This window comes from Pagrus pagrus (genome assembly GCF_965226575.1).
Source record: "Pagrus pagrus genome assembly, chromosome: 7".
In the NCBI taxonomy this organism is placed as follows: Eukaryota; Metazoa; Chordata; class Actinopteri; order Spariformes; family Sparidae; genus Pagrus; species Pagrus pagrus.
Genome location: NC_140191.1, coordinates 29,026,051 through 29,049,815, shown reverse-complemented (window position 1 = coordinate 29,049,815; position 23,765 = coordinate 29,026,051). Strand labels below are relative to the sequence as shown.

Sequence of the window (23,765 nt, the reverse complement as noted above, 5' to 3'; positions counted from 1 at the left end):
ATAATGTTTCAGACATTTCAAGACCTCTGGGGTGGGACATGTTTTTAAAAACTGGCTCGTTTAAATGTTCCCTTATCTGCTATGCCAAACACTATGGTGCGGCGGACTATTGCAGAATATAAAGGAGGCGATGACACATTTAGTGATATGAGTTTTATGGCCCATGACGCTTGTCAAAAGAGAAAAAGGCTTAACCCTACTAGCCCACACAGATCCAGCACACTTCTTAGGACACCGGGGTGGACTGCTGGTTGGTTAGATTTTTGATTTCTATTTTATATTTGACTTATATTTTATTTTATTTTTTAACCCCGGCTCCCCTGGGCGGAACTGAGCTACATGCCAAAGTATCCTTGAGCAAGATACTGAACCCCAAAATTGCTCCTGACGTGCAGTTGGTACCTTGTGTGGCAGCCTCTGCCGTCAGAAAGGGCCCTGCGACGAGGTGGCGACTCGTCCAGGGATAAACCATGACATTTATCACTATCTCACATTGTTTTCCATGTTGTACACACGCAAAATTATATCCTTGACATACATCAGGCTGTATTTGTTAACAAATCCACATATCATTGCATCATTACAAACAAGCTTGGGACCATACATATTTAACAAACGTGTATACGGTATCCCTTTTTTATACGTGGCATACAAAATACACACAATGTTGACCATCTTTTTTTTGCAAGATTATTCTGTATATCCCTCATTATCAACGAAACCTACAATAACAAATTTAGGGATCTGACCAATGTAGAGATTTTCTTTGGTGAATACTCTTGTTCCTGCGGGGAGAGTTTTCAAAGCCACCCTGTCTGTAGTGTATTTAGCATTAGTATGCTGCAGAGCTCTATGTGCCAACCGTACATTAGGCACAACAGACACCTTTTTTTACAAATGCACTGGCTGACAATCATCAATCAATTAACATGATATTGTGCATTTCCAGCAGTCATAAGAGAATTAATCTTTTGACCGCATAGATTTCAGAGAAATATCACCACTGTTTAACAATATTTTTCTCAAATTTTAAACACATGTACATACTACATAAAAGAATGAATAATAAAAGAATCAACCATTATTGCTGCGCTGCATTGTGGTTACAACTCACCTCAATGAGCTAACCCTCTCCAATAGTCACTAATAACTCACAGTTGAACTATTTTGATTTAGTTATCACCAATCTTTGTGTCATACATTTCCTTAATTTTATCCTTGATTTCAGTTCATGTAGAATAGCTTCTGCAGACCCTTGGACTCTGGCTTCATGGACATAGATGCGCTTTGAGGTGAAGAAGCGTTGGATGGCAGGAATAAAATGGTCAGTCCACAGTCTCTTTGTAAGCTGGTCAAACTTGCTCTCAGAAAAATGCAAGGATTCCCAACACACACTTGTGATTTTTCTGGCTGGGATGATTAATCTGACAGCCAAAGCAGAGCTCCTCCCAATACTCATATACAACACAATTAAGGAGAAGGAGGACAATGGTTTTAACACCATCTATGAACACAATAGACAGTACGTTAGACACGCCTGAAACGCACAATTGCCATGCGCTTTAGACCAAGCGCCATATATTGTTTAAATACAGCCCCAGGAGTTGGCTGCCCACTGCTCCCTTGGAATGGGTGAAATGCAGAGAACCAGTTTCACTATGTTGTACAGTCTATGATTTGTGATAAAAATAAAGATTATTGTTCTATTCTCATTATGCAATTTACAAGGCAGTTCTGTTAAAGTACAGCCATTGTCATGAAGGACATGCTTGTTCGTCAGAGGGTACCAGGGACATTTTAAAGGATAATAAAGACAGTTACTGTACAATAGATGTGACTAAAGGGCCTTGTTTGTGCTTCAAGCTTGTCTACTGGGATCAGGTCCATAGGCAGGAGCTTATTGATGTAATTAATTCAAATTCTCCCAGCAGGACCCTACCAAACTAAGAAAGTTTGGACTGGACACCAACCAAACTAGGAGCACTTTGAAAAGAAATTTTCAGAATATCACTTTTTGATTACATTATCGGTATATTTCATCTGCCTACGGTGTCATCATCTATAATGACAATGATACTGTTTGGTACAATGAAATAAATAACTTAAAATCAGGTGCTCTTGGAAAAATGGGAGAGGGTGATTTTATATATATGTGATACACACACACACACAGTGTATATAGAGAGAGATTTATAGACAGATTTGCTGCACTGTTATTAGTCAAACAGTGCTCATAATTCATGTATTTAAGTTTGTATCTCACAAATTTTATATATATTTAACATTACAACAAAAACAGGAGCTATCAACATCCAATGTTGACTTATCCTCCTTAGCAACCACTGATCAATAAAACCCATTTTAAATGTGGTTGTAGCATAAAAATGCTCAATCATTTCCAGCCAGATGCTCTTTTCCAGCACATTTTATCTAATGAAGCATTAAAGCCTTCTGACTTTGGCCCCTGGAGAGAAAGAAACACAGATAACTGTAGATTATAGGATTGGGTTTAGATCAGCATGTTCATTAAACCCATACAGATCCACAGGAATGAATTAGACCTTAACATAACTCTATTTGCATTACCTGCTAAATGGCAATGCCTCAACACAGATAGTTCACCGTTCTCTCAAATTTTGAGCAAAGTGACCCATCCCTGAATTCTCTCTTTTCAGTGTCTGTTTATTTCACAGTGAACATTTGCATCTTGTCCAGCTGCTATATGTGTGAGGGACAATACATGTTCACAGAGAAGAGCAACAAAGTGTAGGCATAGTGTGTGTGCTAATCCAAGGGATGAACAGATCAGGAGGATTAACGCCTTCATGTGAGGCCTGTAGTAGTTAAAACAGCCTGTGCATCTTCAATACCTCAGCTGTTTGCTGTTTGAGACCAGTTTCTCTCAATGATGGTCCTTATATACACAAACAACAGTCTGTGATGTTCGTCTCCATGTACATGTGTACAGCCTTTATGATAGGCTACTTTGAACCTTTCATCATTCAATAGGCACTATTTTTCCCAAATGAATGTCTCAAAACTATATAGCTACAAAATAAGATACAGGTGATACAGATACAGTCTCATGTTTGCTTTGACCATTCTGAAAAGAAAAGAAAAAAAAGACAAGTTTAGGTTGCCATCAGGTGGCCGAACACGGTACTGCCTTACAGAGTGAGGAGGCAGGTACAAGTAAAATGTTGGATCCTGGATAAGCATATCAACCTTGCGCTGCATGTCATTTCCCTGCGGCAGCAGAAAGTCCTTTCTTTCTTTCCCCACAGGATCCCATATATGTTATATTTAAATGTAATGTTGTAGCGTCTCAGGATATGTTTCTGATTAATCCAATGAGCTGAACATGAAGTAGGAAGAGGACGTACAGAAGTAAGAAGTACATTTTTAAAGAAGCAGAGCCACATGTGGCACAATCAGAGGTGGATGATATATTTTAAGTTTAAATATTTGATTTTATATATTCCTACAATGTTTTTGCATCTGTTGCTTTTGAGTCAATTTGTGGAGTTATTCTACTTGTAAAGATAACACAATGCTCAGTGTATGCATGCTCTAGAGCGTGGAAGAAAACAGAAGAGACTGTATATCATTTGTCCATATAGGATGTGATATTTGTTCAACTGAGAATGATACAGAGTCCTGGCCTAGATAGGTAGCAGCAAAACATTAAACATTTGCTGTGATTCATGACTTGTTTATAGCCTATCCATATGGTACATTGTTGCCCTAAGGAAACAAAATTAAAAAAAAATTCAAATGCAAAAAAGGTTTGTGTAGGTGCTTAAAACTTCCTAACTGATTCAAAACTTCTGCAGCTCTACAGGATATGAGATGTGATCTCACGCAATCAACTGTGAAAGCTTTATCACACTTTCACACAGTGTAGGTATTCATGGTTTCCAACCCTGCTAGCAGCAGGAGCACAGCTAACCACAAAGTGTTTCCTGTGGACCTGATAGTCACTGATTCTGCTGCATCTCAGTGAGCTGTGCAGAGATGTGACAAATGAATGAATTTGCCTCATTAGCTGTAAAGGTCACTCCCTACTCCTTCATTAATTACTCTAATGGCCGGCACTGTTAAAACATGTCATTTAGATTTAGTTCAATGGTGATTCATGGCATGCTTGCTTAGCATCTTATGTTTTCATGCGGAACGTTACTAGAAGTGGGCCTGCAAGCTGTGATGGACTGATATATGAATGTTAGTTTAAAGTCCAAAGTCATTTAGTAATAAGATATTGAAGTCTGCAGTCTGGAGAGCAGAAATGCAGAAGTTGCATTGAAACCACAGGGAAGATAAAACACATTCTCTTAAACAAACCAACAATATGAGTTATCAGACTAGGTTCAATAGGTTTGGTGATAAAATGCAGATGATTCAACTGTCATGCTGGAGCTTAAGGCTCATTTTCCAAAAAAGATTCATCGAGCTGATATGCAAAATGAAATCAGTCTATCTTTTGTGTTATTTTCACATATACCACAGTATGAGAAGTGTGGAGAACATATTGGGTTACTTCCTCAATCTATCCCTCCATTAAATACACTATGATTTACTACTTTTATCTTATTTTATGCAGAACTCTCTTTCTTTTTCTTTTTAAATGTAAATTAATTTAGATCATTGCTCTAATATATTTCCCTCACTATAGAGGATAAGTTCACCCAAAATGAAGATTCAGTCATTATCTTCTCACACTGATGCCAATGGAAAGTCAAGTTTTGTTCTTCACAAAACATTTTCGGAGCTTCACAGTAAAACAGCATTGCAACATTCTCTTAAACTTCTAAAGTAAATGAGGACTTTAAAACATAAAAAACAAATGAAATGAAAACAGTCAAATCCCTCCATACAGCTCGTTCGGCATAATCCAAGTCTCTGGAAGACCAGAAACCCCGGACTGATTTAAATAGACATAATTTACACCTTTTTGAGGCCGAAATCTTAACTGCAGCTGCAAAGCTGAAAGCTTTAGCATGCATGCAATTTGAAGTGGGTGCACGAACTTGACAGTGTGTGGAGGGTGAAACGTCATTTCAAATCAATTTAAGATCTCTGGGCTCTTTGTTGTTGTTGTTGTTGTTGTTTTTAAAGAATTCCCCATCTACTTAAGTTGTTAAGGGGAATGCTGCAATGCTGTTCTACTCTAAAGCTCCAGAAATGTTTTGTGGACTACGAAACTTCACACAACTTTCCATCAGCTTGGCGGTGAGTATGACAAATTTTCCTATTTTTAGGTGAACTTATTCCTGAATCAGTTTTGGTTGACTCCTGCAAGTTTGGGATAAGAGATGATACAAGAAGATACAGGTTAGCCTTAAAGTTCCTACCTCTTCTCTCCTGTAGCAGAACCTTTGCATGGGCATGATTGTGTGTGTTTTGAAGACAATGCTCAGAAAAAAGGAAGGTAATATCTGCAAGGAAAGTTTGTTTTTAAGATCAATTCTGCCCCAGGAAAAATTTAGATTTTGTTCAAGTATTATTTTTCACAGAATGACCTTGACCTCATTCTAGTCCTCGCTTTTGATGCACCACAGTTTTTACATATTGAGGCAAACCACAGCAATTTTACAGAACACATTTCATCAAAACTAAATTCAGCTGAGTGAGCTTTTGCAACCACCCACCAATCTAAAGAAAGTGAAGAACCCACATACACCCCATGGCTATGAACCACAGACATGCATCAATTGATGCTGTACAAGGAAAGCCAAGGAAAAGTTTGTTTCCTACAAAGACCCTGAAAATGTCAAGTACTTCTCTATAATGTTTTTCATTACTAAATGTAAAGTCTAGTCTGGAAAAAACAACAGCTAAAATATTTAAATATTTAATATTATTTAATCTTTATCTAATATCTTTAAAGACTTCAACACCAAAAAGGTCAGCTAATCTGCTTTACTGCCAATCAAACCAGTAATTGTCATCAGATTTTAATAAAAATATTGCAAAATCCTTATTGGTGCTTAGAAATGTGTTACAACACCTTTTTCCAACTTTAAACTGGTGAGAAAAGCACAGACAACGACACAAGAACATGAAAACTTATTATCAAAACCATTATGACTTTGGCAGAAAATGTGTTCCTGCGAGACCTTACACCCAAAAGCTGATTGAAAAAAACAAGTTTCAGGCCTTTTGTAGAAAGAAAACCAGTAAACAATATTTGCTCATTCATCTCACTGTGCTCAAAAAAGATTTTTGAAAGAATATATCAGGAAAGGCTAACAGAATGTTGAATAATGTGAATCTGATTTACAATCTCCAAAGATTTATTTTTGTCCAGAAAGTCTTCCGTTTGCTCCAGCAGATACGTGATGAATTATCAAGCTCTGGAGATCCTCCCCAAGCAGCTCAACTCTTTCAGCTCAGGACTATCCCTCTCCTTGTTTCTTTATGTGAGGATGGGTTTTAACAGAACCTCTCTATCGCTCTGCTTGTATCCAAGACACATAAATCTAATGGTCTCAGAATCCCCAAAATGCTGGAGGAATCCAGCTTTGTTTTATGGGCCTATGATGATGTTTCCTGGTAGGGAAATAAAGAATTATAGATTTGTTGGCTCATTGCTCCACCAAGGCACACTGATTTGAGTGATACACAATAAAAGACTGAAACAGAGTAGATGGATTTAGTGAATGGATTTAATATTGAGCAGCAAAGAAACATACCCATGGGTAATGCTTTTTGATAAGTCTCCCAAAAAAACGAATGGCTTTATAATGTCTAATAAATGGGTTAGGATATTAATAGGCTACTAATACTAACATATCAACAATAGTCTGAATTTTTGGGTTGCCAGGTTGTGAGAATGGGTAATAAACATTACATTTGTAATAAATACAGTGTCAACAGTTTCTCACTTTCTAACGAGCCATTATAAATGTTAATAAGGAATTAATCTTACAATATTTATCACAATATTCAAGTCTGCAGTTGTAAATAGGTTGTTAATATGTGACTTTGGTCCTCTGAAGCACTTTCCGAGAAGATCAGAGCTCAACTGATCGATTAAAGGAGTGTTTCTGACGAACTAAAGAGCTAAAGAGACAATTCAAGTGTCCTGCAGTAAAACCCCAGTCAGGATTCTAATGAAAGGATGGGAGATGTAGGATCCAGTGTTTCTGGACTTCACCTGTAGTCCCTTCCCACAGTAGGGACTATATATGACCCATATTGTCAGTAGGGCCTCATCCCTATCGTAAGCGTCTGGTGCTTCAATGTTCAAAATCTTTCTTGTGAGTCCCCCAATTTATGGAAGTGCAGTACAAAATCGCAGCAGTAGGCCTGCCCCTTTAATGGTGAATAATTATTCAACTAAGCATTAGTAAATGGCTTATTAACCGTTAATAAAGCCACTACTTATGACTTAGAAAGTTTATAATGGTGGCCTATTTAAAAAGTGGCAGCCTACCAAACATGGCTGTTCACAGCATGAAGTTACGACGTGTCCAATAAATATCTTAATGTTGAAATATATCTCCATTAGGAATTACAACTAATCCCTGGCTTCGATCAGGGCCTAAAGTTGACATGAAGCCGCGCTCCTGTCAGACTGGCTCTTTTTACTCACTGGCTCTTGTGAAATTCATTTATTTCATTGGCTCGTGTGACTCCGGCGCTCCTCCCGCTGTCTGTCACCCGCCGTCTTTCACTTCTCTCCCTCGCGCAGGAGCGTCTTCAGCGGGCTGCTCGATTGTCATTGGCCGCTTCGGTTGTCCGTCGAGCGCGCTCTACCGTAGGATTGGGTTTCTTCCGGAGCTGCGTCCCTCTTGGCTGTACCTGTCTCACTGTGAGAGGCTGACAGCGCTTCCTGCTCCGCCAACAGCTCCCGCCCCTTCATCCAGCTCCAAGGAAGGAAGGAGGAACTGCTCGAGCCGCATGTGTCACTTCCAGTATGCTGCAAAACCGTGCTGCTATGTGACTCCCTGGGATTACTTAGCTGGCGTTGCGGTTGGTGGGAAGAAAGGTTAGAAAGTTTGGAATCACAGCCAGTGTTTTGGGGGGAGCGGGGCCGCGTAGGGAAGGTGGTGCAAGTAGTTTCGGAAGTGGAGCGTGGCAGCGAAAAGGAAGAAGGAGGGGGGCTTTTCTTTCCTGTGTGATAAAAGGATAGCTCACTTCGCTTGCTTGCCACGACAGGACTGACGTAGAATATGGCGGAGCATCAGTCGGTTTCCGACAACAAACACAAATCCTCACTGAACTCTGGAGCGTCGTACTCGGGGAACGGGCGCAGCAGCACGGCGGTGGCAGAGAGGGGCAGCAACGCCGGGTCAGGAGGAGGAGGTCTATCCGGCGGCCTGTCGCAGCCAGCCGGGTGGCAGTCCCTGCTGTCTTTCACCATCCTGTTCCTGGCCTGGCTGGCCGGTTTCAGCTCCAGGCTTTTCGCTGTCATTCGCTTCGAGAGCATCATCCACGAGTTTGACCCCTGGTGAGTTCGCTTCCCCCCACACACCTCAGCGATTAGACCTGTTTGTCAAGATGTGCTGCTACAAGAGACAGCGAGGAAGTTTCTTTTAAAACATGTCAGCTGAACGGGTTGTAGCATGTCTTATCACGAGCCTAAATTCACATTACCATGTCCTTCCTTTTGGTTTTGCGACCAAGAATTCAACACCTGCATGTATTGGCTAACATAAGCGGGACACGTCGGACCAATGGTGACCAGGCTTATATCTACTTATTGTGATTAGTAGTTGAGCCACCAGTCAGTCATTCGGCACATGTGTCTAAATACACGTCTAGGCGTTTTTCTGTATATTCCCCGACCATCATGCTGATTAAAAATAATTTCTAAATGAATTTAGACTCCCCCTTTCAGTACCGAGGGACGCCTGCCTCTCTGTTGTAGTTCATTATGAAGTCCAACATTGTAAAAAGCCAGTGGAGGAGGAGGAGGGGGCGCCACAGCAGAGTAAACGAGGACAATGGTGACAGCTTCATCTGACGCGAGTTGAACCCGGAAAGAAGCCGCTGACTGGCTGAAGTCCTTCTGACACAGCTCTGTCCTTTGTGTAGCCGCTGATCACCTCTGGTCTGATTTGTTGATTTTGCTGCCTTGCAACAGGCCTGTCACCAGTTCAAGATCTAATATAGTCTGTGTGCTAACCATGCGTGCACAGATTTCAACAGGAGCACGTCCTGAGTCGGACTTTACAGTGATCATATTGTATCCAATAATTATTCCCACCGGTTTTTTGGTGCGATATTGGCATACTATTCTTTTTAAAGGTTCACTGTGTAGTCTCGGGGAAGAAATTGTAATCAGAAAAGAAAGATCTTCATTGATTGAATCGTATGCCTAAACAAACTAAATAACAAACTCGTGACTGAATAAACTGAATAAACAAACTGACCTTAAAGGACAACATAGCTTGTACTTTTTTACTTTGTTTATATGTGGCGGACCCTGCCAGCTTTCTACCTTCTTTCTAGCACTTATGTAACTTCAGGGAGAGGGTAGGATCATGTCATTACATATTTACTTTTAAGATATATGTTTCACAACATAACATAACATGTATTTACGACAGTGGTGTTGCACTCAGAAACTGTTGGGGTCATCAAATCACACAAAAAGACAATTTCTACATAATGTTGCTTTAACAAGTTTATAAAACCATTGTTCATCCTTAGAAATGTACTCTTTATTCTGAATGAAAAAAAGTATTCTGATTCATATGGCATTGAAAGTGCCAGTGAGCTCATGCAATAGGAGCACTTCCGCCAGACTTCACTTGGAATACTTTGGCAGCATCTTGGTGCATCCTTTAAGTATGAAAGGGTTTCCTCACACTGTCTCTTACATTAATGCAGCCAGGCAGCAGCCTACAATTGGACAGTGAGGCTGGCAGACTTTGCTGCAAGACAAGGTGTTACAGTCAGATTTTGTACTTTACTTCAAGTAAAATGATTTTCAAACTTTACCTCAGAAGTCATGAAGCACCTCAGATTAAACAGGCCAGCACCTTGCCTAACCAAAACGGATGCTCCCTTCTGCAGCCCAATACCAGCTTGGCTGTGCCAGAAATTGTCAAAGGTTTTTATTTGTACTCCAAGGGACTGTTGCCTGGCCCAAGACTGCATTGCATCACTAAAAGCATTTAATGATTATTCTGAGACCAGCAGTGTAGATTAAACTGCCAGCTTCATGTCTGTCTGCTGGAAAAAAGAGGAGGCTTGAGAGGCTCGAGAGCTTTGGCAGGGGGAGAATCCTTTAGTTTCTGCGTGTCGCTGTCTGAAAGTCTAATATGGCATGACATGGAGTGAAATTTATACATACACTGCTTCATTGTTCTATCATTCTCCCTTTACTATCAGACTGGCAGTATTATGCAAACTAGATGTTTGGATGTTTGAGGAGACAAATGTGAGATCGTGTGTGTGTGTGTGTGTGTGTGTGTGTGTGTGAGATCGTGTGTGTGTGAGATCGTGTGTGTGTGTGTGTGTGTGTGTGTGTGTGTGTGTGTTCTCTGCAGGAAATAATTAGGTGTTGCAATATGTAAAAGGTCAGTATTATTTGCTGTATATCATCTAATGAATTAAATCTGTCATACATTTTTATACAGCCTGACAGATGTATTAGTTGGCTGATATTCGCCTATCTCAGACATATTGGTATTGGCGTATATGTTGCCTGATATGCAACGATATGGAAGCTTTTATGTATTTATTTTTTTAGAGATTATATGCAATTAAGATGCTTTGGATGATTTCTAATTATCAGTTTCCTAGTCGGTGTACTGTTTCAGTGCAATTGTTAAAGCCGATATTGTGTCCACCCAGTGTGCAGACCCAGCAAAGACATGGGGCACACATCGGAGGTCCAAATGTCAGTAGTCAAGCTCAGAGCAGTTTCGTCAGGTTTTTTGCTTGATTTTTCAAATGCTTTATAAGGTTGCTGGTGTTGAAATTAGCAACACTTCTTCTTCGGCACTCTGAAAACAGTAGTTACCAGGGGCAGCACTGCGCAAATTCCTGTGTTGGCTTCTAGACCAGCGAAGAGGAATTGATTTCCGTTGTTTCACTTTAAGCAGAGCTAATGGAGCTAACTGGTAAGTAGCAGGGTCCTGTTTCTAAATGACGTGGTATCTGATCGGTGCATAGACTCACGTACTTGCCGATACTGATTCCTGCATTTTTGGCAGTATCAGTGGCATTTTCAAAACTGGTATCTGAATTGGACCAACTCTATTCTATTTTAGACAATAAACAATAAATAAATTAAATTGTAAAATATCCTGCCTTCAGTACATATCTTATAACCACACTTGAGGGAACACTGCAAAAAATGTGTGATCGTTCATTGCTTCTTAATAGCGGTATTGGCATCAATCCCAAAGATCAATTATCAGTTGGGCTCTAATTTCTGAATTGTATCACAAAATGGACCAATGAATTGACTTTAATATCAAAGGTTGTAAATTAGTTTTTAAATGGTGACTACAGTATTATTACTGTCAGGACAGTCTGCCTCACCCTATGTATCAGATAACATAAGATACAACTTTTTTCTCAAGCAAATTATTGCACAGCAGTCGCAGTACAGAGTACGAAAGTGGGCAAATCTACATTACACACAGTGTGTGTGTGTGTGTGTGCGCGCGCGCATTCATGAAAGGGGAAGTAGCTCCTCTTTGCCCAACTGTTGTAAATGTAAAACAGGTTGGTTTTTGAACCTGCTGTGTGATGTGTGGAAGGAGTCTGATTTTTAAAGGTCACACTGAAGAAACTTCAAGATTGTCAAGCTTAGAAGAGGATAAAAGCGGCGCAGTTTACAGCCCTTTCTGACCATTGTTTGATCACATTTCCCCCATGTACAACCCCATGACCTTTTTTCAAGTTTGCCTTCATTCTGTAGCTCATCTTTAAAGAGTAACGCAGAAGAGCTAACAGTCAAATCACCTCTCCACCATGTTCTCTCTCTCTCCCTCACACACTCTCTCCGATGTGTCCTTTTGATGTGGCGAGTTAATAGCCCTTTTCTTTAAGATGTGCTAGATGGTGCTATTAGATCTGACAGCAAAGCAGGTCGGGACTGGCATTAGGCAGACACCCTGTAGATGGTTATTTAATGCTTCAAGATTGGGCTGTGTTAATCATGCACGGAGCAGCATCAGAAAGAAAAGAAAAATGGCTTCATCAGTACTTATGTCTCTGTCTGTTGTACTAAGGGCTCTATCTCCCTGAGACAAGCGTCTGACATGCAGAAGGCGTCTGATTCACCTATCATCTTGTGCTCAAAGCTGCAGCTCTATGAATAATGACTCAAAGGACGTTTGAGTGGAATTAGTGTCACTTGGTCTCCAGTTCTCTTACAAAGATGACATGGTTGATATCAGTACAGTCATTAAACCATTACATCAATCAAAAAGAGGAGATCTAATCAAAACAGAATCTGTCTGCTTCACAACGTCAGTAACTGAGGTGATATCTAGGACTGTATGTCGAACCTGAATACTTTTGTTTGTAGTTCTGCAGAGATTTCTTGGCCCACAAATCTTGTTCTCCAGATGTAAGAAAAATGTTTGTTTGGTACAGACCCCAACTAATGTCACATCATCATTTAATAGTTTATGTAATTATTTAATTTAATTGTGAATCATATTGCAATCACAATATGTCAGAAATAATTGCAATTTATTTTTTTTATAATATCGAGCAGTTCAATTTTCATTCACATCATATCATCATTTTAAGCTTATCAGTTTTAATCATTTCAAATCCAGATGTCCAGTAATTTGAGCAAGTAGCTTGTGCAAAAACATAAAGCAAATGCAGCTATTATTACGTGTCAAATAAAAATGTAAACAACAGTTCATATCGGCTGCTGCTGCTTTGATACTAATACCATTATCTGTTCTATTTATGAGTCCAGTTCTTTATCAGTTCCCTTATTGAGTCCGGATCAGTTTTTTTCAAGATGGCTGTAGCCTGGAAGCTAGCTGTAGCAACAGTCTGTCATCATTGTTGTTCACAATGTAGCATTATCAGGGATAAAATGTGATGCGTAGTGAGTTCGCTGCCTCCTTTTGGATTTCAATGTGTCAGAGATGCATGATGCGTACCATAAGGGTTGGGGGTGTGTTAAAATTTTCTCACCGGCCACTGTCAGCCCATCAATTGGGGTTTGCCGATATATTTGCATTTATATTATCATCATTAGAGCCCTGCTCCTCCTCTACTCCTTTCTAATCACTGTAAGAAATAACTGATTTTTCCCCTTCCTATTTTTGGTACAGGTTAATCATTTATAGAGGGAAATTTTCAAGGATGTGCACCATTAATTTAGCAAAATAAAATGTCAAAAATAGACCAACGTATCGGCTCCAACAAACCAACTGGCGTCGTTTTGAGCCTTTTGTCGATAGAAGATATATTCATCCAGTCGCCCAGCCCTAGTACATCGCTGCCTTGGTAGTGGACATGCTGCTCAGTTGTGAAGTTAAGTCAGTCAGAAAACCATGCCAACATCAGTTGATAAGCTCAGTGGCAACCGATTCCAATGGATTGGACAATTTGGAACCGGTTCTCAATGGTTCGGGTTCTTGCTTCCCATCCCAAGCAGTGGTCGTTAGCCATGCTGGTGACTCTTGAGATAGGATGGATATGTTTGTCTGTCTCTTGGTCCTACTGAAATAAATCAATAGGTAAATTGTAATCACTTCCTTGATCCTTGGTTTTGTGTTCGGTAATGATCAGGTATTAGGCCCAGGCCATGTTGCTGAGATGTTATCGAGTTCTTCCTCTGTATTTTCTTGAGAGGAAAAAGGTGCTTTGAAGGTTTAAAATGAAAAGGAAGCCAGCCTTGGGAGGAGAAATGGAAAATGCTGTTTGAAACAGAATAGGAAAGCAGATCCTACATTTAGACCCGGTGGCTTCATTTGCTCTCACTGCCTTTTCATATCTGATTCTTTTCTCACTTGTTTCTGCCTAGTTATCTCATCTTTTCACTGCTGCTGATGTCAAATGATGGAGGAGCTTAGATTGCTCTGTAGCAGTACATTGCAAGGCAATGTTGGAATTGCGGCCAATGAATCGGGAGAACAAGTACAGTCAGTCCCACTGATTAGGTCCCTTCAGCGATGCACTCTGCCTGGTCACAGAGGTCATGACAGTTTTCCCCTCTGGCCAGCTCTGTTAACAGACTGAGTTGGTCCACCTGAGAACCTGAATCTTTAGTGGCAGTGACTTTGCCAAACACAAGTGCATTCACTAGACAGTGGAGCAAATGTACTGGCCTACTGGCTGCCACTAACAGGCATGGAGATGAAGGGCCAGATAGACCCCAGCAGGCTGACACACAGCACACCCCCAGGGTGGCTGCGACCTTGCTCAGTTTGGACTTTACACCACACTCAGTGCACATATTTTATTTACTGCCAAATAGATGGCATTTTTCCAATTACTGACTATAATTTGAGTTTTTGGTCTGACACAAAAAATAGAAACCCCAGTACAATTATAGTCAATCATATCAAACAGCCCTGTAATTATCCTTCTTTTATGAAGCTTATCATGTTCAGTTGTTATCAAAGGCAGGGCCTGTTGCTGCGTTACTGCAGTAATATGATCACTGCTACTACATTACTGCTACTACTTCCAGTGACTTGTGCTCTCTGTCTTTAACATCTCACAGGAATGATGCAAAGCATGTTACGAAATAACATGTTATATCTAGGGATGTCCCGAGCAGATCTGCGGGATCGGGATCGGGGCGGTATGGGCATTGTTTCACTGATCACGATCGGCAATTTTGAATGTAGACCCAAGCCCGATTATTTTTATGTCAGCTGTAAATGGAGCAAAATTTGTGGAAGAACTCAGACGTTACTCTGAGAGAACGTTACTCTGGCAAACCTGTGGATAAAATGTCTGCAGTGTAGAAATATTTAAATTAGAAAGCGAAAGCAGTCCAACGGTGACATGTAACATCTGCGATACGATTGTTTCGTGAGGGGGTAACAAAAGAGCTGCATTTAATACTACACTAAAGTACTAAACACTACACTAAACACTCAAAGGAACACAACGAGTTCACTGAAGCAATACAGGCAAAGGCACCAAAGCAACAAACACTCGCGGATACTTTCAAAAGGAAAGAGAAATATCCTTTAGACAGTGACATGGCCAAAAATATTACAGAGGGTCATTGAATTCATCGCTCTGGATAACCAGCCCATCTCCGTGGTCGAGGATCAAGGTTTAGTTACTGACTTTGTTTACTTGGTTGTTTCTATTAAAAAACAAATAACAAATGAAAACCAATGTTGCAATAGCATGCAGAATAAGAAAGAGCCATATGAAAGTATTTACTTTGTTTCAACAAAATAAAAAAACCTACTCGGTATCGGCAGATACTAAATATTAAATGACTCGGATTGGGATCGGGGTAAAAAAACCTGATAGGGACATCACTAGTTATAACATGTTGTGGGGTTATATGAACAAATAAACAAGACTTAATTGCCCGTTCAGCTTTGGGATGTGCTGCCCTATTCCCATTTCTAATACTTTTCCTCTTTCAATGTAATGCACTCTCATTCACAACAGCAAGCTTAAATTTACCGTAGAGCTGAGTCAACTTTTCTCTGACATAGTGTCAACAAAAATGGAAAACTGTTGGTTTTGAAAATGTTGTACTTGTCCTTATTTGGGGAATTTGACTACTTGAGAATGAGACTCAAAAATCAACTTTCATCTTTCTTCAGAATTGCTGAAGAGAAGAGTTTGCCTACATGACATAGTGTCGCTTTTATTATCAAATGGCTGCTATCATTAAGGATGAGCTAGATGAACCTTATTGAGTTGAAGATGGACTGTAAATCCACTCCAAAACCTTCTGCCAGTTTCTGCAAGAAACATTCTTCAAGCAGTTGGACAGGAAGAAGTCTGCAGCATTCAAGAAGGCCATGATCTTAATGCAGGATAATGCGCCATCAAATGCATCCAAGTACTCCACTGCTTGGTTTGCCAGCAAAGGCCTCAAAAATTACCCAATAATGATCTAGCCCCCACTTTTTCAATAACATTTTGAATTGACTGAGAGCACTGTATTTGTTCAACACTTAAATTAGTCCTGAGAAATACAATTTGCCTAAAAATTATGCATGCAGTGTAATTTGTATTATTAAACAGTGCTGATTTACTTAAATCTAATGACATTTCAGTGTTGAAATAAATAAAATAACACATTTTTGATGATCTTGAATCCTGTCTAAATCATTAATATCTCTGAGGGGAATCTGTCAATTGTCTGTGATCGACAGCTGTCACATCACGGCACCCCTTGCGCACAGTAATGCCTGGAGCCAGGATGAAGAAAACAATTGCTTCATTTGGAATACCTACTGTCTTTTATCGTCATTGATCTTCCAGATTGCTATTTGCTGGCGTATTCCCAACACATGACTGCATTTGCTGTAACATTACTGTGTGATGCTCACGTGAGGCAGCATTATTCTGTGAGAATAATGATCCTGACTCAGCAATGCTTGCTTTAGTGATAACATTTAACCTACCCGATGCTTGTTCTTACAATCATTGAGCTGACGTATTCAGGTCAGCGTGAAGTTCCTAGTTTCTCCTCTCCTTGTTTCTCCTGTCCTCTCCTCGTTTCTCCTCTCCTTGTTTCTCCTGTCCTCTCCTCGTTTCTCCTCTCCTTGTTTCTCCTTGTTTCTCCTTGTTTCTCCTCTCCCTGTTTCTCCTCTCCTTGTTTCTCCTCTCCTCGTTTCTCCTCTCCTTGTTTCTCCTTGTTTCTCCTTGTTTCTCCTCTCCCTGTTTCTCCTCTCCTTGTTTCTCCTCTCCTTGTTTCTCCTCTCCTTGTTTCTCCTTGTTTCTCCTCTCCCTGTTTCTCCTCTCCCTGTTTCTCCTCTCCTTGTTTCTCCTCTCTTCGTTTCTCCTCTCCTTGTTTCTCCTTGTTTCTCCTCTCCCTGTTTCTCCTCTCCTCGTTTCTCCTCTCCTTGTTTCTCCTTGTTTCTCCTTGTTTCTCCTCTCCCTGTTTCTCCTCTCCTTGTTTCTCCTCTCCTTGTTTCTCCTCTCTTCGTTTCTCCTCTCTTCGTTTCTCCTCTCCTTGTTTCCCCTCTCCTTGTTTCTCCTCTCCCTGTTTCTCCTCTCCTCTCCTCTCCTCTCCTCTCCTCTCCTCTCCTCTCTAAAACTCTTCCTGGGCAACAACTCTCAAATCTGATTATGTAATATCAAACAGACTTCTCTTGTTGATAAGTCATGGAAAATAAGACGCTTGTGTGTTCTGTTTTTGTGTTAAAAAGCAAAAAAGTTGTAGCAGGATGTGTTTGGGTTGACTTGCTTGCCTTGACTTCACACTTCCTGGGATGTGACAACGCTGAAATGATTTATTGTGTAGCCCTAGGTAGTATGTCAGAAAAAATCTGCAAATTGAGTTTGAAGTCTTATATTAATAGCAGGTTTGTTTTGTTGGATTGCGTTACAAAGCAGAAAGCTCTCTACTTCTCAGGAGTGTACAATCATTGTATATAAAGTCATGCTCTCACTTAGATTTGATCAACATGACAGGGATTTGTTTCTATACCCATTCGTCCATCATATATGTTTACTAAATATTACTGTTCTAAGTGTTAACTGTGGAGTATATTTTTCCCTTGAAATCTCCTTTGGTGCATTGTATGGCCCAATATTTATTAAGGTTTATATAGTAAGCGATTCTCACAGTACAATAACCATCTCAGAAAATATAACATTATAAGGTATTACACAATTATTTTACTATTGTCAGTTACAATGACCATAGAGAAATGAAAACAGAAGTATTTTTTTGTTGTAGAATTCAGTAAGCAAATGTGCACAGTATGATACAAGTTACCTCATGGAAGTGTAAAAAAAAAAAAGTATAGTGAAGATGAACACGGGCTGTTGTGGGATAGTGAGTAGCAAGATGTTAAACCCCCCCATAACCTTTGATTTTAACAGATACAAATGGCATCTCCTCAGATTTACGTTTTCATCAGGAAAAATACAATTTTCCTGTCTTGTAGTGATTGATAGTCGCAGAGCTGCTGGTACCTTCAGGAATTTGGCACATTAGTCATTACTTTTAACATCACCACCTCCCTTTGCCTATTAAAACAGCTTCCCCTGTGTCCTGATTCAGCTGCTGCGTCACAGCACCACTGAGGTGTATGGATATGCTGGCAGGGTGCACCAGGAGGACATGAAAAGTAAAAAAAAGGAAAAAAAACGACATTAATAACACTTTTGAGTTTAGAAGCTCCATTCTGTCTCAGTAATTTGTTTTTCACCAGGAAATCCTCCCCAACGTCTACATGTGGAATATCCCCTTTACTCAGATTACATAATACTGATTCTGCTGTTTCATTACACAACGTGCAGAATGGGGATGAGTCATTTAAGGCTATCATTCAAATAGGAGGGTGAAATTGCCTGGCATCAGTGTCCACACCATTGCACTTCTGGAAATGTATTTTATCAGAGGAAGATTACAGGAAGTGATTCTCTGTATATACAACTGGGTCACATTTATTCAGCGTTGAATGAAAATAAGAACGACCCCAGTAAGTGCAAATGCCATTCATACATGAAAGCTGACAGATTTTCAAGTTGCCACAGGAAGTAGATATGGTTATCACAAGTTGTGTGTGAAAACTGGACTATTTGCACTGTGGTGTTGCTGCTCGAGTTGTGAATTTGACTTTACCGCACATTAGCATGACGGTTCCTCTTCCACTACTGCTTTTGATTGATCTATGACTCCCACCATGCCTACTTCTTGTTTACTCTGTGAAATCTGTCAGTGTGTATATGTATGGATGTGTGTATGAGGCACATACACATTTGCAAGTATGGCTGTGATAGGCTGTGATCTGCTGTGGCACTTGTGTGGAGGATATTAACCCTGGAGCTATAATTCTCTGTCCCACAACACTGTTACTGTATAAGCATACTGACAGATTGTGATGATGAAACAGATGTGCAATAAAACCTGGTGTTCTTGTCAGACATCTCATCATGTCTTTTTTTTTCTGATCGCCCTTATTGTCTTATTGTGATGTCACCCCAGTTTTATTTGATATGCTCTTTGCTGTTGTGCAGAGTTGCCTACAGTGTAAGGAGCACTACATAATCCTTTTCCCAGTTTCCAACTATTGAGTAGCAGATTATCACATAAATCAGACTTTGACAGGTCATACTTGAATTTTGTGACATCACTTTCTGTTTTTTGACATTATAAAGTGATTAGGGCTTACACTAACAATAGTTCTCCTAATTGACCTAGCCATCAGTTCTTTCTGGAGCAATCATTCAGTCTATAAAGTGGCAGGAAATGCTGAGAAATCCCCAACAAATTTTCAGGATGCCTGTTTTGTCTGATACCTGTTATTTCTTAGTCTGGTAAGGTTTATTTTGACTGATTTTTCATTGTTGGAGAGACATTGTCAATGCAGTGTCAGGCCAAGAGTCTTGATTGAAATGACACAGTGAATTAGCAGTAAAGTGTCTCAGGCAGCGTTGAGGAAGGAACAGTAAGGGGCACAAGGGGAGGCCAGGGGGGGTTAAGGGGGTAGGGGAGAGTATTTTGATCAGATAGATTTTCATTTCTTCTTTATGTTATCTGACATGTCCCCTCAGGATACATTCTCTACACTTAAACACACTGTGCCTCCTCTCTACACAGCCAGTTGTTTGTTGACTTCTAGCTCTGTAACTAGAGGCAAGTGACTGAGTGTAAGGAGCTCCAACTTGAGACACACACACACACACACACACACACACACACACACACACACACACACACACACACACACACACACACACACCTCTGAATGTCAGTGAACTTGTTTTTCCATTCATCCCACCAACCTCACCTCTTTGAGCTTCCTGCTCTCCTCCTGCCCTGCTGTATTTTCCCGTGTCAGCAGCTAATTGGCTTCACTTTGCGTCTCTCTGGGAATCGTCTCAGCGTGCGGAGGTGTATTTGTCTGATCCTGCTGCCATCAAAGATATTAAGGCAATAGCTGCTTCTCCATTAACTGTTCTCAGAGTGAAGCAAATCTTCATGACCTTGTGAAACAGAGCCAGTAATAGTTTTCAGCTCAGACTAGGTGTTTGTTGACAGTTGTGTTATAAAGGTCCAGGATGTTAATAATAAATAAAGTCATATGAGAAATAAAGCACAGCACTTGTGAGATGCAGCAACAGCTGAAATAATTCTTCATTTTTGTGTGCATGTGTGTGTGTCACCAAAAGATGCAATTGGGAAGCAAAAACAAGACAAAAAGGGAATGGTTTTGCATATGGTGCCCACAGACCCTCTCCTTATCCTTCCTGACTGATTCTTCTCTAGTTTTGTGTTCTGCTAGTGTCCTTGTCACTACTGGTGAGAATGAGTCGCAAGAAGGTTTGCTGTGTCTCCCAGCACTCTCAAGAGCATGGAGGAGATACCAGGAGACTCGCCGTTACATGATGATGGCTGGACAGGGCCTAGAAGTGCATCAACCCAGCAGCAGAACCGGTCAGATCCTGCCAATATCAGTATGGATATTCAGTGCCCTCTTGGTTTAACTAGCACAAAATATTAGCAAGTTCCTTCCAGCAAGCTGTTTGTGGGGATAGATGGATGGTACTCCGCAACAATTCTCGTAACGTTAGGTCTTGGGTTGAGTGCCCAGCCAGTGATTATAACTAGCGCTGACACAGCACTGTGGAGAGAGATAACTACGGTAACTGTCACTGTAAGCTGTTAGTTTATAGTATATAATTATATCTTCTAGCAACGCTGTTTGTTTCGAGCCTTACAGCATGAGAGCTAACTAGCGGACTGGCAGTCACACCTCCTCTTTGTTAGTGTTCAACACCGGAGCCCCCCAGGGCTGTGTGCTCAGTCCCCTCCTGTTCACACTGTACACCCCTGACTCCACCCCTAGACAACAGGATAACTTTATTGTGAAGTATGTGGACAACACCACTATCATTCTTCAGTGTGTACCATGGTCAAATCTAACACCAAACTTCAAATGCTTGATCAGAGTCCCAGCCTGAAGCCATTTGATTGCTCAATGGCCTGATAACACCCCTCTTCAAAAAAATCATTAAAAAGCACATGTACTTCTACAGAGCTGAAACTTTTTCAGCATCTCCACAGAATTGTGACCAATTTTTGCCGTGCAGCAACCTATGAACTATTCAGAAATCTGTCATTCTATAATTTTCAAAATATGAAAAATCCATGAATGTCTGTCTTGAATATTACCAAAATGGACATAGACATTCTCTAAAGGGTAAATATAAATCTACTCAGATTGGCCAAATATGTCTGCAGTGATAATAAATCGCTTGCTGTGATTTGTACTATTTTCACAACTTTTTTTTTTGTATTTCGTTTGATTTTGAAAGAACTCAGAATTTTATCACCAACACTTTAATTCTTGTGAATTTCATAAGTTATATGACTGTCTCTCTCTGCCTTCTGTTACTGTCCGTTGATGGCTGGGGGTCGAATCTTCACACCTCCAAAATTTAATTGAATATCCATTTAGCATCTACAGTAAGACATAACATGGAGACAAGACTTCCTCACTGTGTCTGAGCTTTAAATTCAGTGAATGGCCGCTTCAACAAGCTCTTCTTCTTGAGTTACAGCTTTTTTCTGCTTTAACCTCCATCATGCTTTGAACTGCTACTTCTGGCAGTGTGCCTCCATACTGCTAACACATTAGCTTATGCAGTCTTTTCTAATCACATTATAGAGACACTTGCTAGATGCACTGCTTTCTTTGCAAATTCTCTCTTTATGCAAACATCACAGAGGCATTTAAAATGCAGAGAGCCATATGCTGTATTTTTACTTCCGCCCACAGTACTTAGACTAGACTTCACTTCATACTCTGTTCAATGGTTTGCCTCGCAGTGGTTGCAAAAGATCTCTGACTTGCATCAAGAGTAAAGCAGCCTGTACAGTACATCAGTGTTGATGAAACAGTTTATTCTCTTTTATTTCAGTTTATGGCTAATAGTTTGAACTTGCCTACTGAACAACTCCTTCTTGTACCTTTACATACAGCGCTCGCAAAATAACCTTTTTAACTGCATTTGGACTGACGACAGCAGTTTGTCTGTATTTCTGTAGGTCATTTTCACAGCAGACAATTTCACTTGTCATAGCAGGAAAAGCACAGCTGTTACTATTAAGATCAACAGTCTGCTATGGCTTTACCTGGGCGATTTACAAAACAATACCAATATGTATGGGCGATAGACACGTCATCTATAACAAAAAGAGAGTAGTTCGATAAAACGTTCGATAGTGTCATGTGTAGGCATTAAACGCAAACCAATTGAAAGCCTATAAGGCTAAGAAGGGTCATAAACAGCCTGTCATATCCCTTGATAATGGAGCAAGCTCTGAGTAGCCCCTTTTAGATAGAAAATGCGCCACATTTGCAGCCAGGTAAAAGCTGCAATCTGCCGCCTTGTCTATGTGAAACAGAGGTATAATATTCCTCCTTTGCCACTGGGGTAGGCATAAACATGTGACGTGACGTGAAGCACGAAGTTGGGCGTGAACAGTGGCGTAAAACAACAGCTTTTTCTCCTGGCGAAATCCACGTTGGCTAAGCTCCTCTGTGACCTTTTGGTACAAAATACCATCTTTCACAGTCCCCGTGATCTGGTTGTTAATGATTCTCTCGGCTGTGATGGTTAGCATCTCCCGGATCTCAGCGGCTTTCCAGTTGCTCATCTTGACGTCCACGGATGAAGTGATGAACTGACAGCTGTGATCAGCTGTTTCCTGCTTTTAAAACTCCCAGCTGTGGGTCGCACAACAGTGTACACGTCATCGACACCTCCGCCCATGTCACGCAATTGCTGGCACATCGCTGCCTTGGATTTACATAGCAATGGAGGCGGCAAAAAGTGTACCCTCCGAGGCATCATATTGGCGGACCAAAACAGACCCCCAATATGCCGCGCTCTGTCTAAATTCGCGGACCTAGCTGCAAAAAGGACAGCCAAATTGGTGGCTTGCTGACCAGTATAAAAACAGTTGTGTAGTTAGGTTGCACCATCGCCATGTGACCGGCAACCACAGGAGAGTGTGGAGTGAGGCGTTATTATTGATCCCAGTGCAGTGTAGACCACCTATACTCCGCCTGTAAAACTTTAAGGCCACACAATGGCAATGTCTTTTCTTACGGTCTAATATGGCGGCTTACAAGCTGCATCCCTGCCAGCAAACACAATGACATCATCTGTCCCAGTCCTCTGCTGCCCCTCTCAGTGTCACACATCCGCAGGAGCCGCTCTTTGCTTCAGGAGTATCTCTAGGCTCGTTAAGTAGAGCAAACAGGTCACTGCTCCACCACCTGGCCTGTTCGCTCCGCCTGTGAGCCCAGAGACACTGCAGCTGCGACAACCAAAGTGGTCGGTGCTCCCAATAGGAGCCGGCTGTTTTTCCATCATATCTGCCGGCCTGGCTCTACTTGATTTGACTAGTAGTGGCAGACCGACGTGGCTGGGATTTGCATTTCCGCTACAACTGGGCTACCTGATTGAAGTGTGTCTCTGACCAATGACGCACTTGTTCTGATCCCCGCAGTACTATCGAAGAATCACTGCTAACAAAGTGTTTTCCGCTAATTCAACTACAAACACCTATCATTTCCTATAACTTCTTCACAACAAAATCCCGTTATTTAGTCATTTAAAAGCTTTTATTATCGAACGGCATGACATGAAATCTTTGCGTTTTC

General features: G+C 40.8%; 1 protein-coding gene across 1 annotated transcript in view; it reads left to right on the top strand.

The window, feature by feature from the left end:
- The first annotated feature begins 7,617 nt into the window (after nt 1-7,617).
- The window catches only part of LOC311260424 (dolichyl-diphosphooligosaccharide--protein glycosyltransferase subunit STT3B-like), a 61,913-nt gene continuing 45,765 nt past the window's right edge, over nt 7,618-23,765 (top strand). Inside the window, exon 1 of the mRNA XM_084358219.1 lies at nt 7,618-8,452. Within this exon, the coding sequence (XP_084214345.1) occupies nt 8,175-8,452 (278 nt within the window). The 5' untranslated portion in view covers nt 7,618-8,174. The remainder of the gene's footprint in view (nt 8,453-23,765) is intronic.